At 39.6% G+C, this 17,500-nt stretch overlaps 1 protein-coding gene across 2 annotated transcripts in view; it reads left to right on the top strand.

Moving 5' to 3' along the window:
• LOC109964464 (guanine nucleotide-binding protein G(i) subunit alpha-2-like) overlaps positions 1 to 17,500 on the top strand; it is a 66,315-nt gene that overhangs the window by 37,262 nt on the left and 11,553 nt on the right. The window contains exons 1-3 of one of the 2 annotated variants that reach the window (XM_020607767.1): positions 12,235 to 12,337; positions 12,435 to 12,477; positions 14,624 to 14,765. In XM_020607767.1, the coding sequence (XP_020463423.1) occupies positions 12,473 to 12,477; positions 14,624 to 14,765 (147 nt within the window). In that variant the 5' untranslated portion in view covers positions 12,235 to 12,337; positions 12,435 to 12,472. Of the gene's footprint in view, positions 1 to 12,234; positions 12,338 to 12,434; positions 12,478 to 14,623; positions 14,766 to 17,500 lie in introns of those variants that run through there. The other variant, XM_020607766.1, reaches the window with a different exon arrangement.

The raw sequence follows: 17,500 nt of genomic DNA, 5'->3' as shown, positions 1-17,500 counted from the left end.
GAGGAAAGTGCTCATATTTTGCATTTTTCTTCTTCAATACCCGTAAATGTGCATGGCATGATAACCAGGATACTGCTGCAACCCTAGCTGTCTCTTAAAATTAGTGGGGGATAGCAGTGACTGTAAACAGGCATACATCATTGTTTTGTATAGAAGTAAATCCCCGCCAAAACGTTTAAGGGTGTGCAAGCCATGGTTCTGGCACTACTCTGTTTGCAGCTCAGCATTTGAAAGAGAGGAGGCATAGATTTTTTTTTTTTTTTTGTTACAGAATCACGCTCTTTTAAAATATTGGCCTCCAACAGACTTTCACACAAACCCCATGTACATGACCGTGATTACACTGTCAGATCTGAATCTGCACTTACTAACCTGTGCCTTCTGCACTCTCCAGTGCTAAATTGCAAACTGAATAGTGCTCGAAGTGTGATTTGTACACCCTCAGACATTTTGGTGGGGATTTACTTTCATAGTTTCGGAGAAGTTTTCATCACTATAGTGCGACATTGTTTCACTGTTTGTCCTTTCCAGAGGCTTTATCATTAAGGCTTTCATTTTCCATATTCCCAAGGTTCTACAGTTAGATTAACTCAATTTTCTAAAGAAAAATATATTGAATTTGTGATCTCGTATGCAAAAAAAATTGCTATTGAAACATGGTTGAATAATTCATTTAAAGTCAGCCTTTTTGTTCACTCAAAAAATTGCTTACTCATTCCTGTGCTGTACAGTTAAATGTTCACCTCAGGCTGATTTATGTGAATCTGCAATGTTCTAAATGGATTAAACTCCAGAGTTTTACTGGAATATGAAAGTGTATTAACTATATTCAGGAAGCTTCTGATTTTATTGTGGCTTCGCTGTCTGGCTCTACTGATGATGTTTCTATCCGGCTGTGTGTACAATGTCTTCCATAGCTCATTGTTTATATTTTGATGCACCAGTCCATAATCCACTGAACCTTTTTCTGCCATCCTTCTATAGATGTCTGTACAATTGAATGTGTGTTTGACTATAAAGGTTTTTGCAGAAAGGGGACTGGTAATGGATGTATGTATAGTGCATTAGCAGTACATTTCCTAGGTGCCCATAGCCTATAATGCAGCAATGCCTTCAGTGGGCTCAGGACCACCACACTGGGTGTCCCTTTGTGCTTTCATCTTTCAGAGTTTTTTTTTCCCGTCGGCTGGCTAGTATACCACCACTCATCCTCATGATTTAGCTTCATCATCCAGAATCTGTTGATGTGAATGTGGACTGCCAAAGCTGGAGAGAGACGTTAACACAGCCTTTTTTTCCACTGCTTAAAGTGACACTGAAGGTCAAATAATGATTGTGTGGAGTGGCTCCCTCTGTGAGTGTAGTGTGAGTGCAGACGGGAGACATCACTGTGGTCATCAGACCACAGTGATGTCTCCTGTCTAACATATGCAACCTTCAATTACTGTCACAAGGCTCCCAGACACAATGCAGCAAACAGGACACTGTAAATTCAGGTCATCCAGGGTTGTCTCTAAGGAAGGGGGAGTATGTATTACAAAGAATGTATGTAAATGAATGTAATACAAAAGAGGGAAATAAATATGAAGCTGTAGTCCAAATAACAAAAAGCTCATAAAGTCATGATGTATTATTTAGCATCAGGCAAAAATATATTTGTGTGCAGTTTACAAAGCTGTGTTCTTCTTGATTCCTCCAAAGTGTTTGAGGATTGTGTGTTTTCTGTTCATTGTAGCGGGTTAAACACTGAGCCCATGGTGCTGCTTTGTGTTATAGATGATATGCCTGTAGTTGGTCTGTGTATTTGTCTGTTGCATGTGCGTTTGTGTATGCAGAGGGATCTTCTTTCAATACCCTTGATACTCGCCCAGGTCTTTGTCTCTAACTAGAGCTGCAGCACAGTGTCAGAGGTCATGTAACATAATCCTAACACCTGACCTCACAGGATGCCTGGAAGATGTAAGCTCTGATTAAATTATATGGAAGTAGGCGCAAAAGTGGAGTGAGCATGCTTGGGCAAAGAGGCACACACACATACACATATTCACTCATATCTTCCAGTAGATAAACAGATCTGGGAATAACTAGGACAGTGGTCACCAACCGCTGGGCTCCGGTCCAGATCCGGTCCCAAAAGGGTTTCTGTCTGGTCGTCAGATTTTTTCATATTAAAATAGCCTAATAATAAGCCTTATTTTGATGAGATTTAACAGGCACTGTCACCAGCTTGGCAGAGCTGTATGAGTCCTTTGTTTGCTGTGTCAATTGGGTTAAAGTAGTGAGTGAGTGAGTGGGTCTGCAGCAAGTAGGAGAAACAAACAGATTTTTATACTGAAATTTCAATGTTCACAAACAAATCTGTTCTACCTCTCTTCTACAAATGTAGCAAGTCCCCTAGGGTGGCCCTTGTCCTGTAGTGCCACTGGATAATTTCATCAGTTAACATGTTAAACTGTGTATTTTTCGCACTGAATGCCAGCAAATGCTGTATGTTAATCACCACAAGAAATGCATGTGTTTGAAGGTCAATTCTGTATTGGAAAATAAATGGGCTTTCTTATTTGGGTTGTAGTAGTGATGTATCCAAGGAAGCCTACTCCAGATGTTACACCACATTACAAAAAGCTCAGGAGGGCTGCAGACTTTTAGCACCCCTCTGCTCAGTGCTCCTTCATCCCTAGAAACAGTTTGCAAATCAACATCAATTATGAATTCATTCCATCTGGTAGGTTATGATTACTGCTTCTGGTGCTATAGCGAGCCTGATAGTTACTCCTGCTCACTGCTTTGTCAAATGGTTTCACTACTAGAATTCAGAGGCGATGAAATGAGCCAGGAGAGACATTTGGATTAAAGCCATAACAAAATGAGTGTAGGGGAGATGGCAAATATTTTTATTTCTTATGATCAGCAAAGTTAAGGAACATGCTTGTCACCTATAATAAATACTGGTTGATGCAGGCTGGTGCCTGATCGATTGGAGCTTCCCTGTTAGATCAGAGATGTATTCCTCTGCTTCTCAGTGTTGTGGATGTTAAGGTTGTTTCAATCTTCAGCAGTTAATGCCAAAGACTGGGCAGTTAATTTGGCACCCTCACAGTGGAGCCTCACTCAGGTTTTCCATCAGGGTTTCTAAAGGGTGTTGCTCTCTTTCTTTCCTCCTCTTCTTTTCATCATTCACTGGCCTCAGTTGATCTTCTCTCCCGTTTGCTACATTTAATGATTTGCTATACTACTCATCTCACTGTCTTCCAAGCCCTTTTACTTTTGCTGCCCAACCCCCACCACTATGCCGCCAGATTGATGGCTTCAGTCTTTGACACTGAAAAATAAAGCTTGGCATTGAAAACAAAGCCGTAACTCAAAAAGACAAAACCGCAACAGAAAAAGCAACTCCTGGCATTAAAGCATTTGTATTGGGGGGAAAAAACAGTGGCATTAAAAAAGTATTAACACTAGAAAAATGACAATCTTCTGATTTTTAACACAAGTCCTTTTCAGTGCCAGTTTTTTCTTTCAGTTTCACTTCTCTGTCGCTGTTTTGGCATGGAGGAGAGGGCTATGAGGGTTAGGCTAAGCAGAGTGTGATTTGCATATTATGGTTGAGATCCACGAGGAGAGGACAGCCTTCTCCCTCAAACCACTGTCTGCATTGAGGCTTTTGTCTGCTGAGCATGGCCACATAGTTACCACAGCGGCTTCCCTGAATTCAGCTGGAGCTCTCTGACTGCTGTGTTTATTTCTACTGTTATCTTTACTCGTGGAACTGAGTTACATTAAAGCTCACTTTTAACTAACATTATGTTGGTGTGGCAGAGGTCTGCTGCAACAAGTGCTAATGTTGGCTAAGGCAGGCTGTAACTAATATCAGAAGTGCACAGCCATTTATCAGAGACCTTCTGTGGGATCTTCCGGGACTGTCTCCCACACAGTAATGATGACAGTGTAGAATGGGACTAATGAACTTTAGGTCTGCCCAGAGCAGGAATATGCCAGCAGGTTGAAAGACATGGTCAGAGAGCTACTGGAGAAGCTGTACAACGTTGAACTTCAGAGTGACATTTTCTCTGTTTTTACACCTCTGAATGTTGTAAAGGGGTTTTAGACATCCCAGAAAAAAACATTAAAATTCAGTGACACCCTCTTTCAAATTTGTGAACTCTTTACAAATAATGTTTTCAATTTTTTTTTCCAATACAAATGCTTCAATGGCAATGTTTTCTTTTTCAGTTATGGTTTTCATAACTTCAACCAGACCCCAGCCTCTCCTCACTGTAGGCTGGGAAGCAGGTGGTGTAGATATTCCCTACTCCATGTCATGTTTTCCTTTTTTCCAGTTAGTGAAGTATAGACTTTCCTAATTATCTCAATAGATAATTGGGTATCACACCAATACCTGATACTGATATTGGTGCATGTGCATCTTTGCCCCTTTGTGAGGGTAGAGGACACCGATCTTATGTTTTGTGTGTGTGTGTGTGTCTGTGTTGGCATGCATAGAAAAATGAAACTCTTTCCAGTGGAGTTGTTTTATTTATTTTTTGGACAAAGATGGATGAACAGGGCAAGACATGAAAGAATGTGTACATTTGTCCCCCGCCTCAATTTTTATTTCATATTTTATTCTGTCAAAACTGCTGACACATGATACTACAGTACTGAAGATCTTCACATTACGGCCTTATCTTGCTCAGGAACACAATGCAAGGTTTTTGCCTTTATAGGTGATTAACTGAAATGATCAAATTGGATTTTCTTTATCTTTGACTATAAAAAATAAGATGGAGAATCTTGTCATGTTCTATAGTTCCTTATTAAACTGTCCAGGTAAGGAAAGACATGACAACACCTGCACAGGGACAGAGGAGTCCAGAAGGCTAGCAGGGTGTATTTGGATTTAAGGAGATGGAGACATTTTTTACCCCTTGCATGCTTTCACAGCTGGCACAGTCCTGGGTTCATGCAAGCTTCAGTATTAACTTAATGATTGTCAGAAACTTTTCAACAAGATATGTTATGTTTCCTCTCTCAGCAGCACTCTACATTTAATTTTTCTATTGATGGAAGGAGGGTGACTGTGCAGCATCCTTGCTTTCAAGGAAGATGGTATTGCTAGTATCATTTGTTTTTTTATCTCGGACTCTTCAGTACTCCAATGATGTCTTATGATCTGTTACTAGAACAATACAGATATATATATATACTGCAATTTACACAGACTACCTACTTGAAATTAGTTTTGATTTTGACAAATTTCTCACTAAATTTAGTTTGTGTTTTTAATATCTGAATAGCTCTATCTCTGACTTGTATAAAAGCAGTCTCTTCCTTTCTTGATTTTTTTTCTTTTTTTCTTATTTTTTAAGCATCAGTTTAATATTTACACTCCTATTTGCTCAGGAGGAGTATCATCCATCTGGTTTTCATGTGAATAATAACCTCCATGGGAGTCTCACAACTATCACATGGCAACTCAAACTCCATGATTTATTTTCTGCATGTTTATAGTCTTGCAATCAAACACATACATACACACTTGCACATATATCAACATGCACTGCCAGTCAAAAGTTTGGACACATTCCCGTTCAGTTCAATTGAAATTTGTGTCCAAGCTTCTGACTTTTCTTTTATTTTTCACAATTACAGAATTGTTGATGTCTGTTATTTATCAGTTATAACCATGATCAGAGCCAGTGAGTATAGTTTTCCATACACACTTAAATGTCTTGCAGCTTAACATGTTGGAGGTCTTAGTTCTTCTAAACTGGATATTGTGGCTTTAAAACATTTTTTAATTTTAGAGGGTTTTAATGATTAATGAATTATTGCTTGTTACTGCAGCTGGTAATTGGTTAAGGAAATTTGCTTAAGCAGACCTGTCATCAAATGTCCTATGTGGAGTGGGTAATATGTTCTTTTCCCCCTTCATAAATCTTGCCTCACATACACAGGGAGGAAGTGGATTTGCTCTTGTCGCCTCTCGTCCCTCTCCTCTTTGGCAGCAGTTGTCAGTGTGCTGTCCAGGCTTGCTCTTTGCCCGAGGCATGGTAGCCATCTGTTGGATGAGGCTGCATCTCTCCTTCCCTGTCTTTCAGACAGATATGTCTGCATCAGTGTATGCCTGTTTTTTGCATTCGCAAGTATACAAATGGTCATGCAAGCTGCTTCCATTTCCTCCTTGACTGGATTTGAAAATAGAAATTGGCACATGTCTCTCAGAGGGCCACTGGTCTCAAATCTGGATTGGCACATTTCTCAACTTGTAGCTGAGAAGAACAGGCGGCATCGGGCCACTTGCGGTTGGTGTGTAGGCGGCCAAGGACAGTGGGAGGAAGACCTTGACAAATGAGGGAAATTGACATTATACAAGAAAAAGTGAGGCCACAGGGAGATGGAAAACTGATAAATACTATTCTTTTGCATAAGAGGGATCTGTATATGTCAAAGGTCACTGTAGTGATGCTGTCTTGTCTGACTGGATACTACTGCAGGCAAGAACTGCCACTTTGCTCTGTCCTCTTTTTCTCTACTTCTGTTTCCAGAAATTCTCATAGCTTCTTGTATCACTTAAGTTACTCATCATGGCTAACTGCCTCATCAGTTTTCCCCATTTATTTAGTGTGCTGTGTATTAGCGGGAAGGTTGTGAGAAGTCAAGTCAAAGTGTTTGTCATATGCACAGTTAGGAAACGTGTTTCCCTGTACAATGAAATAAGTCAACCTTCTTATTATTGTTTGAATCTCAATGTGTCTCAGGCAGCTGAGAGAGAAAAGAGACCGTGAGAAGTCTCAAGTCAGTGAGAGGTGACGTCTTAACTGTGAACCGGGCCTTGCCTGCACTGTCTGTGACCGGTATTTATCAGAACTATAAGCTAGCGCATTAAAGTGAGCTAAACAGGGAGAAAACTAAGTTTCTATGAGCAAGTATTTATTTGAAACCTCATAAGATCAGTGTTTTCTTTCTGTTGAGCTATATTCATGAGTCTGCCTGTCATCAAGGGGTCAGATATTGGTTTATTAAACAGATCTGTTCAGAAGTGTGGACAGGAAGGACCAGAAGGCCATCCCATTATAGATTTAGCATACAGACAAGCCTGACTTAAAATATTCTTTTGTTATTTCAGATTTTTTTATTCAACTTTCTTTTTAATAAGTTTCTTAGAGGCAGCATAAAAAAAATCAGTCAGGTAATTATTTAATTAATGCATGTCATTCATTTTCACACAGCGCAGTGCTTAATTAATTTTTCAGTCAATTGTATGCATGCCTGTTTGTTCAATACAAATGGCTATCACAGTTACAACACAGCACCTCAGTAATTATGTAAAGGAAGTCTATACTGGATATTTTGAACAGGTTGTGAAAGCTACACATCACAGACAGACTGTGGACACTATCATGAACACCTATAGCAGGCAGGCTTACTACAATACAGGACAGCAGCCTTGCAGGGAAATTCCTGGTCATTTGCATTATAATTTATTATATTTGTCCATCTATCCATTATCTATACTGCCTATCGTGAAGAGGGTTGCATGGGGGGCCTGGACCAATCCCAGCAGACATTAGGTGAGAGGCGGAGTACACCCTGGACAAGTCGCTAATCTATCACAGAGCTATTGTACTTGTGTTGGGGTTATTATACCCACACACTTTTTGAGACCATTTTAACTCTCATTGAGCAAAGCTATTACTGACCACTTAGTATGAGTGAGGAGTAGGAAAAACTCTAAATATGAAAGAAAAAAGTTAGATAGAAAAGTTCATAAAATTGACAGAATTATGTCCAGTTTGTATAAATGTTTGGTTGAATTACATTCCAACCATTTGCTTTGGTTTACATCAAAATGCAGTTTCTTTTTCCCTCTTCACAACTGCAGTAATTTCTCACATCTCCCCTTTAATGAAAAACAGGAACACTGACATTGTTGCTTTGGCCAAAAGCACCATCAAGCTCTCTCTGAGATGACTGTTGATAGACTTTGTTTCACAAGATCATCAGTGGACTGTGAGGAAATTATTGCTGCGTTTCTGGGCACTTAAACAAAATCTTAGTGTATCATAGAAGTAATAGGGATTTTACTCTTGCACTAATCAAGATAATGCTCAGGTTTGTAATAATCTGGCATGACAGACCTGTTTTATTTTATTTCAGATAGTTTGAGCATTTTCTGGCCTTCAGTGGTTATTGTCTGAACTAATTTCACCATTTAACATGTTCCTTTCATCAGAAGTGAGATTTAACTTCTTCAGCCATGTTCCCTCAAGCCTTTTCTCTACTACCCGGCAGTAAAGTGATTTGCTATGGCTGGTGAAGGCAGTTGTCATGCTGACTGAAAGGAGGTGGACCAGTGTGACTGTTTGCTTGTGTGTGCTCTATCACTGACTGGAATGGCTCAAGCCTAAACATCAACAGCGAGCTTGTGTTCTCAGCTAGCAGGGCCCCACACTACTGCCTTTGTGTCCTGCTTCCAGTCCCTCCATGATGGGTCACACTTGTTCCAAAGACATGCACATTTATTCACACACAGAATTAAAGCCCTAATACCACCTTTTGGTGGAACTTTGAAGCTGTTACTTTTTAAACTTGATGAGGTTGTGGCTGCAGGATTATGGTGCAATAAGTAGGTACCGCAAGAAGATGAAGAAAAAAGTTCATTGTTTTAGATGTTGATCCACAATCTTGTCACATGACAGTATTCATAGACAAGTATTCTTCATTCTTTCATATCTGGACTTGTCAGTTTTACCATGCTTCTCTGAATAACAAAGCTCTAGGGATGTTGCAAACATGCCAGGAATTCTCTCAGAAGAACTTGCTGACACACTTCTCATTGAGTTTCATCACTGGTCAAATGTGGGAGTAGACGAAGATCTATCCATTCTCCTCTCAGATTCTATTTTAGCAAAAGAAAACTGAAATTCCTTATTAGAATGTAGGTTTCACAGATAGAAAGAAAAGTGATGAAACTGGTGGCCCTTTGTGAAGAAACCAGTCCTCAACAGATTTGTTTTGTTTTTTTTCTTGGTGACTTTGTTAGCCAAGAAAGCTTCTTAGTAATGTTGGCAATTGCATAGTTCACCAAGGCTTTCTGTGTCTGACCACTGGACTGCTTCAGATATTTTATACTTTGGACAAGGGTAGGTGGTAGGGTTTTGCTACATTTTATTGTTTGTGGTGTTATATCACTTTTTCCCACCATGAAAAATGCAGCTCAAGGGTTGCTGATACAGTGAATATAACTCAAGCATGTCCGTTGTCTGTTAGTGAAGTAAAGTTCAGGAAGCAGTGTGGCATTGAAAAGCTACTTGCTATCCATTGGCTGTAATGGTGACCCACATTCAGTCTGCTGTTGGACTGATTTCTTAACATGTAGCTTTACACCTAGGCTAGTTAATTGTACACAGGTCCTAAAGCCACCTGTTTGAGCCCCTAAGTAGCTACCTGCTCTGCTTCAAACGGGTAGATTTCCATTTACAGGTATACCCAGTTGTGTCCTGAAGTTCCAAGTGCAAAATCAGTCACATGTCTATGTACAAACAAGAGTATTGTTTTTCCCTTTTAGTTTTCTAACAATTAAATTAATGAAACCACCAGGTAACCTGGGAGTGTGACACACTTTTTGATATATTACCTGACCCAATGGGATGCCAAGAAAAACAATTTTTTTTTTAGTTGAGGGGGACTTTCAATGATTGCGTCTTTCATTTCATCTTGAGTTGTAATGTCAGTTCAGTCTGTTTTTAGAAGAGATGAACTAAAGATTGGATTATTTGTTCTTAGGTTAGATCAAACTTTGTTTTTAAGAGTTAACTGTATTGTGCCCTAACATGATGACTTGTATATTCAGCCACCATGACCAACAGTAAGTTACTGTAAAGAGAAGCTCCGCTTGTTCATCACTGAGTCATAAAAATTTCTTAAAAATTCTTTGGAAATTGCCAGTATCAAAAGGGCAAATTGAAGCAGTCTGTGTATGTTTGTTTATGCAACTAGGTTTCTGAGCCTCAAAAGGTCCAGAGGGAGATAGGATGATAATGCAGCAGTAGCCACAGGTCAGATAAAGTGTTTTGTGTAATAGTGTCATGATCAGTGGTATCAGTCAGACTGCCATGAGGCGCAGAATTTCTGCCACAGCTTTTCCCCACAGAACCACTAACACCATACAGATAATGGTCCCAGTTTTTAGTGATTGCCACTCATATCATATCAGTGACCATAACAAAAGAATCCTCTATCATCCCTTAGCCGCCCCAGCTGTCTTACTGAATGTGTGTGAGTTTTATTCAGTTAAGGTTTTATTAGTAGAAACCATGTGCACCAGTGGCTGTACTTCCTCTGCCTCTACACTGTGGTTGCTGAAGTACCAATAATAAGCATTACTGCAGCAATAGAACATTGTTTATCTCTTTTGGAGATGTACATAAAATCCCTGTTTACTCTCTAATATGAATTTTGGTAAAATTTCAGTTCCTCTCACATTGAAGTTGCTGTCTTGTAAAGAGAAACAGACTGTTTTGGCAAATCATTTGAACATACACATGCTTGCAAACTGAGAACACACGGAGTCTGCTAGGACATTAAGTGTATTTATATTTTGCAGTAAAGAGCGCTGCTGTGTATTTGCTAATCACAGCAGACACCAAGGCATGTGCCATACTTCACCTCCCTTTTCTAACTGTTAACAGCAGTTTCACTGGGCAAACTCCAAAGGGCATGTTTACTACTTTAAGGAGAGCCTCTCTCTGTGTGTGTGTGTGTGTGGTGAAAAAAGGGCCTGTTAGCTTGGCGTCAGGCAGTCAGATTCATGAAGTCTTTGTTCTAGAAAGTATACTGCTTAAAAAAAAAATCAAGGGGGCACCAAATCATACATCGGATGTTGATGAATGAATTATTCAAGTTGAAAACCTTTATTAATGTACATTGTGTAATTTGTTCAGAACAAAATGACATAACAGTCAATGGAAAACAAACTCATAAGCCCATGGAGGGCTGTATTCGAAATCACCCTGAAAATCAACGTGAAAAATTGAAATCACAGGCTAATCAAAGTTGCATGAATTTCATCACAGCAACTCGTAATGTATCTCAGAGGTGCGTACAACTTCCGTGTGAATGTATGCACTCCCAGCAACATCTGGGCATAGTCCTGATGAGTCTGTGGATGGTGTCCTGGGCATTTCCTCCCACCAATACATAATGTCCCATAGGTGTGCAATTGGATTTGGGTCAGGGGAACGTAAGGGCCAGTCAATGGCATCAGTGCCTTCATCATCCAAGAACTGCCTACACACTATGGCCACATGAGGCCAGGCATTGTCCTGCACCAGGAGGAACCCATGGCCCATTGCACCAGCGTAAGGTCTGACAGTCACTCTGAGAATTTCATCCCAGTATCTCACAGCAGTCAGAGTACCATTGGTTATGCCATCGCTGACTCCCCACCAAACCTGTCATGCCTGACGATGTTACATGCAGCATAACGTTCACAACGGCGTATACCGACTCGTTTACGCCATCAACATGTGATCAATGTGAAACTGCTCTCATCTTTGAAGAGAACAGGGCATCAGTTGCAGACCTGCCAATTCTGGTGTTCTCTGGTGAATGCCAATCTAGCTGCATGTTGCTGGACTGTGAGTACGGGTTGCACTGGAGGTCCTCAGGACCTCATGCCACCCTTATGGAGTATGTTTCTCATAGTCTGATCAGAAATGTGCACACAAACAACCTGCTGGAAGCCATTTTGTAGGGCTCTTGCAGTGCTCTTCCATTACCTATTTTCCCAGTCTTGCGCTGTGGATGCCGAGTAACAAAAATTGGGAAGTGTGCGACCAGCAGAAATGACACCAATGCTCATCATGTATCACCAGTTGTGACATGTATGTGTCACCCAAGGGAGATGTACTGGTAAATAAACAAAGGATAAAGGTAAAGATTCAAGAATGGTAATTAAAAAGAACAGTAGTGTTAAATTCAGCGGGACAACTAAAATGGAGGGAAAACTGAATGAACTGTGGCTGGAGAATGAACTCATTTACAACATTAGCCTACCATTAATTCAGATTCTGTAACAGGAGTGAAACGTTCCCTCTAGCTGTACAGTCCACATTCTCAGTGCCTCTTCATCTAGGATTTCACCCAAAAAGTTTCCACTGCTTAGACCACTTTAAATTGCCATTACAGTTCAAACCACATAGAAATGGCTGACTGGCTTGTAGCTGAAGAGGCAGAATACCTGTAGGTATATGGTGAGAGAGAACGGGACTGCTCCAGGATGAAAATGAGAGATCAGATCTGTTGAAGCCTGAAGGCTGTGAGGAGTAAGGCAAGGGTGAGGATATGAGGTGACCACTCTGACTGCCTGTTTACATTTTTCATTTAACGGGAGCATATTTTTAACCTCTGTCTTTTTTTTGTTCTCTCTGCAGGTGCTGGAGAGTCAGGGAAGAGCACCATTGTGAAGCAAATGAAGTGAGTAAATGCTCATTGTTTTGCCTTTCCTCCCATCACGCCTGATGATTTAATATTCTCATCAGCCTACCTGTTGTTTAAGGAATATTTAAACAGATGGTTTTTCAGTATTTATTTGAGGATCACTCAGTACTACACACACACACACACACACACACAATGCAGATGCACATAAATAACATCTGTAGATACAGTAGCTCCACCATCTAGCAAAGACTTAAAAAGCTGTGCCTTGGGTTTGTTGTACTTGATGATTTTGTGTATAATATGTTATATTTTAATGAGTGGTGTTTGTTTTTGTGCTTCAGTGTTATTTGAAGCCAGTCTGCCATCAAACCACTCCAATAACCTTAATTGCATTACAGTTCCATTGGTGTTATAAATTTATTTGTAATCTAATTATAACTACATTAAAATAATACAACTAGATTTTTCATTTATAGTTATTTTTATTTATTAAAATTCCATAATTCATGGTTGATATTAATATTTGAGGCTGATATTTTAAGAGGCTGACTTTGAGAGACTGGTATGAATACCTCAAATGCACCTACACTTATTTTGATGCTCTGAACAAAACTTGGTTATATGATGCAGGTATGTATGCCGTTTTCTACTGTAGTTTCTATTGGGAAGCTTAACTTTCTGTTCTGACAGGGACATAAACTCAAAGGTGAGCTGTCTTCGCCCTTTGAATTACTTTTGTGTATGAAAGTGTGCTATATAAATACATTTGCCTTGTTTCTGTGCTGCAGCTGATATTGTATACAGGGATGACCCCCCCTATGATAAATTAAATCTTCTAGCTAGCTGATATAGTGAGTAATGTACAGATGTTGGCCCAGTTGCTATGGTACTCTTTCGCTCAGGGCCAACAGGCTGGAAAATAGGCCATTAGCAGACAATACACCAGGAACATTTATCACCAGCCTTAGAGAAGAAGGAAACAGTTGTTAAAGAATAAGGCAGAATTTTTAAAGAGGGGGGCAAAAAAAAGCCCCCCCACCACCACAAATCCCATACAGAGACTAAAACAACAATGAATTTTGTGTATTCACTATTTTTGGTTTAATACATTTGTTGCCGTAGACCTCTATTGTTCTCCAAAACCTATTAAAACACAGGAGTGAGCCACACTGCTGTGCTGGCTGATATGTTTCTTCCTCACAAAATACATGAAGTCCCAGCCCCACCACCAAAAAAAGAGCTCCAAATGCCAAGAATGGCCATTGCTCAAACTGGAGCAGGCCACTGTCCAGCTTCTGTGCACACTCGTGATCTATAGAGTTTGAGGTTCCAGCTAGTCTGGCACATAGCCATTTTACCTTAACCCTCGTCACTAAGAGGGAGATATCACATGCAGGGTGAACCATCTAATTTGTTAATGGGGGGTAATCTCATTGATTGGCTATTATTATATCTTCAAATAAGTACAAACTGTGTTTGGACAAGGTATTTAGGTGTAGAAAGTACAAGTTCCTGATATTCAGAAAGTTATGCTTCAAAGAACTTATCATTTTTCCATATGTGACAGCCTGGTCCTAATATTATGTTCAAACATTATAAAACAAGGTTTGCTTAGTGCTTCACAATGAAGTCAATCAGTAAGGATTTTATTAAAGTATTGCATATATTGTTTATATAAGGACGAAACATTGTGAACCTTTGGTTCTCTCACTTGCGCCTCATAGTGTCTCACAGTTGGCTTACTTGCATTTTAATGAGGTCCTATTCAACACATGACACAGCCAGGGTTCTCTCACTTGCGCCTCATAGTGTCCTATTCAACACATGACACAGCCAATGAGCATCCTGGCTGTGTGACTCTGGTCTCTGGGCTGTGACGATGCAGAGGACATGGTTCTGTTTGGTTTCCAACCCAGCGACTTCTGTCTCATCCCCATGCTTTTTTGACCACATCACTCTTTTTCTTATTTCCTCTGTCCACAGCTACAAAAGCAAGTAAATACTAAGTTTTAGTGTTGTGTAGCTGAGAAATACATAAATGGCCGAATTTACCCCATACCACATCCCACCAGTGTTCTGATTTGTGATCACAGACGGGCAGGATTAGATGCTTTATGAATCAGATGAAATATCAGTTTAATTCTTTTAAACACCCTCTTCCTCTCTGTTCTATTTTCAGGATTATTCATGAAGATGGATACTCAGAAGATGAGTGTAAGCAGTACAGAGCCGTTGTCTACAGCAACACAATCCAGTCCATTATGGCCATTATCAAAGCCATGGCCAATCTCAAGATTGACTATGAGGAACCTGCTCGAGTGGTAGGTCTCTGACAACATCGACTCTGATATCATAACCGTTTAATACTGTCAGCCTCTGCAAAAGCAATATGCTAGTGGAATGATGGTCACAATACAAAAAATTGATGTAGAAGGTGCTTGTGTGACTGTCCAAGCACCTCAAACCATGTTAAATATGCCTGTTTTTATATTTTACAGTACATGAACATTAGTATATGAACATTACATTAGCCTAATCAACATGTAGTCCATATATCTCTAAATACTGATGCTGCTTAAAAAGTCATTTTATCCTCCAAAATTTAAACTAACTGGTTGTTTAATAGTAGAAAGCTGTTAAATGTAGTAACAAACCTTCAGAAAACTAGTTTAGTGTAATATATTTGCACTCTGTGATATATCTGCTAATCATCACAATAGCCTCCAGTCTGCCTCCCTCCTAATCACCCAGTTCAAGAATTACTCTCACGTGAGGTGTGATAGTTTCTACATGGAAGTCAACTTTGTGTAGCAGATGCTTAAAACAGACTCCTGCTGTGTCATGTGTTTTCTCTCCCTGCTTGTGTAAAGGTGTTGTTAACGAGCCACCTTTTAACAGGGCACCACCTGTGGAGAAGACGGATCACAGAAACAAAATTTCAGGCGTTACTCATGAGAAGAGAAAATGACACTCTTTTCTTTCTGCTGTCTTATCTCACAAATGTAATTCATTTTTTATTGTCACAGATCATCTGAAAGCTGAAAGATAATCCTTGGTGACACAGTATTAGTCTGTGTGTCAACTCCTATATCAAAGTAAATTTGAAAAGATGATGTTTGACTTATTAAAAGGCAGAGAATAGAAACAGCTGGGTTGGCATGTCTTTTATACACCGGTATTGGGTATTGGATAACCGTAACTATCAGTACTTTTCGATGTGTGTACATTTTTGTTACTTCTGGTTTTTCTAGATTTTACCCTCCTGAGTGGCCTTCCTTCCACAGGAGTTGGATAAACATGGTTTTATGTGGAAAGAGCTTTTTGACTGCCTGGTGTGTCAGGATAGTCTCAGTCAAGATACAGTAGCTGTTCTTCATGACAGGTCTTGCAGGACAGTTTGGACTCTTTCAGCAGTTTATTTGAGTTGCACCTTTCCCCACTGCAGTGACTAACAAAGAGCTTTCAATATCCTAGATAATATCTAGATAATGTGCTTTAATTACAGAAAACTGAGTCTTCACTTTTGCCCACTTTCTTTGACTGTACCGTCATCATCAAACGTTTAAGTCATTATATTTCTGCAACCTCCCAAGTTGTGGACTGCAGCTTGAATATAGTGTGGATGTTATGATACAGTTAGAGGCATTGTTAGTTATTTTGGAAAAGCCTGTTTTTAAAGTTGGTCAAGAAAAGAATAGGTAGACAGGCTCATATTCTGCAGGCTGTTCCTCTGATGTTCATTTAAAACTATGTGCTACACAGTATAGGGCAGCTACATTCCTGTAATCTACAACTGAGATGGAGTGGTGGGTCAGACAATGGTTAACTAATACATGGAAGTCAGCTCTCCATGGCTACAATTGAATGTGTATGTAACCTGTAAAGGATATGTGCATAATGGTCATCTTGAAATAGGTAGTTCTTGTGGTAAAAAACGTTTTCATAGCTACGAATTCCCAGGTTCATGTGTGTGCATTGTGCAGCAGCCATCTGTAATTTTAAACTGGTGATAAGCAAAACACTGAGCAATGAAAAATAGAAACGGGATACTAAAGGTGCCAAACTAAGTTTAACTGTAGAGTTTCGGTAAACAGCTCCCTGGACTTGTTACATAGCTCTGGGTTGTAACTGTCTAAGATTTAATTTAAGGGGACCATGTCTGTATTTGTCCCCAGTGTTTTGCCATTTAATATATGCTATTTAGTTCACCGTCTGCAATGTGATGCAGCAGTTCTCCAGGGACGCTTTACCTTAATAGATGGATTCATTACAGTGCAATCTGATGGTAGATAACTGTGTGATGACCCAGGGCCAGTGATATATATAAACTTGGGCCTGTTGATTGATCTATCATTAGTCCAATTATGCCAATGATGAATTAATTATTTTTGGTTATTGTATTTGATTGGTTGAGCAAGATTATCTTACAGAGCCAGAGCCATTACATCCAGTGAAATGAAATGTTAAACTTAAGAATGAGGGCAAAACAAATAGGTGAATTAAAAACTAAAAATGAACATGTACACATACCACACCAAGGTAAAAGTGAGCACTCTTACATTAGCAGCCACAGCATACTGTATACAGTGGGTACGGAAAGTATTCAGACCCCCTTAAATTTTTCACTTTGTTATATTGTGGCCATATGCTAAAATAATTTAAGTTCATTTTTTTCCTCATTAATGTACACACAGCACCCCATATTGACAGAAAAACACAATTTTTGACATTTTTGCAGATTAATTAAAAAAGAAAAACTAAAATATCACGTGATCATAAGTATTCAGACCCTTTGCTGTGAGACTCATATATTTAGCTTAGGTGCTGTCCATTTCTTCTGATCATCCCTGAGATGGTTCTACACCTTCATTTGAGTCCAGCTGTGTTTGATTATACTGATTGGACGTGATTAGGAAAGCCACACACCTGTCTATATAAGACCCTACAGCTCACAGTGCATGTCAGAGCAAATGAGAATCATGAGGTCAAAGGAACTGCCTGAAGAGCTCAGAGACAGAATTGTGGCAAAGCACAGATCTGGCCAAGGTTACAAAAA

Source organism: Monopterus albus, unplaced genomic scaffold (assembly GCF_001952655.1).
Source record: "Monopterus albus unplaced genomic scaffold, M_albus_1.0 scaffold89.1, whole genome shotgun sequence".
Taxonomy (NCBI): Eukaryota; Metazoa; Chordata; class Actinopteri; order Synbranchiformes; family Synbranchidae; genus Monopterus; species Monopterus albus.
This window is presented reverse-complemented; position numbering and strand designations above follow the sequence as displayed.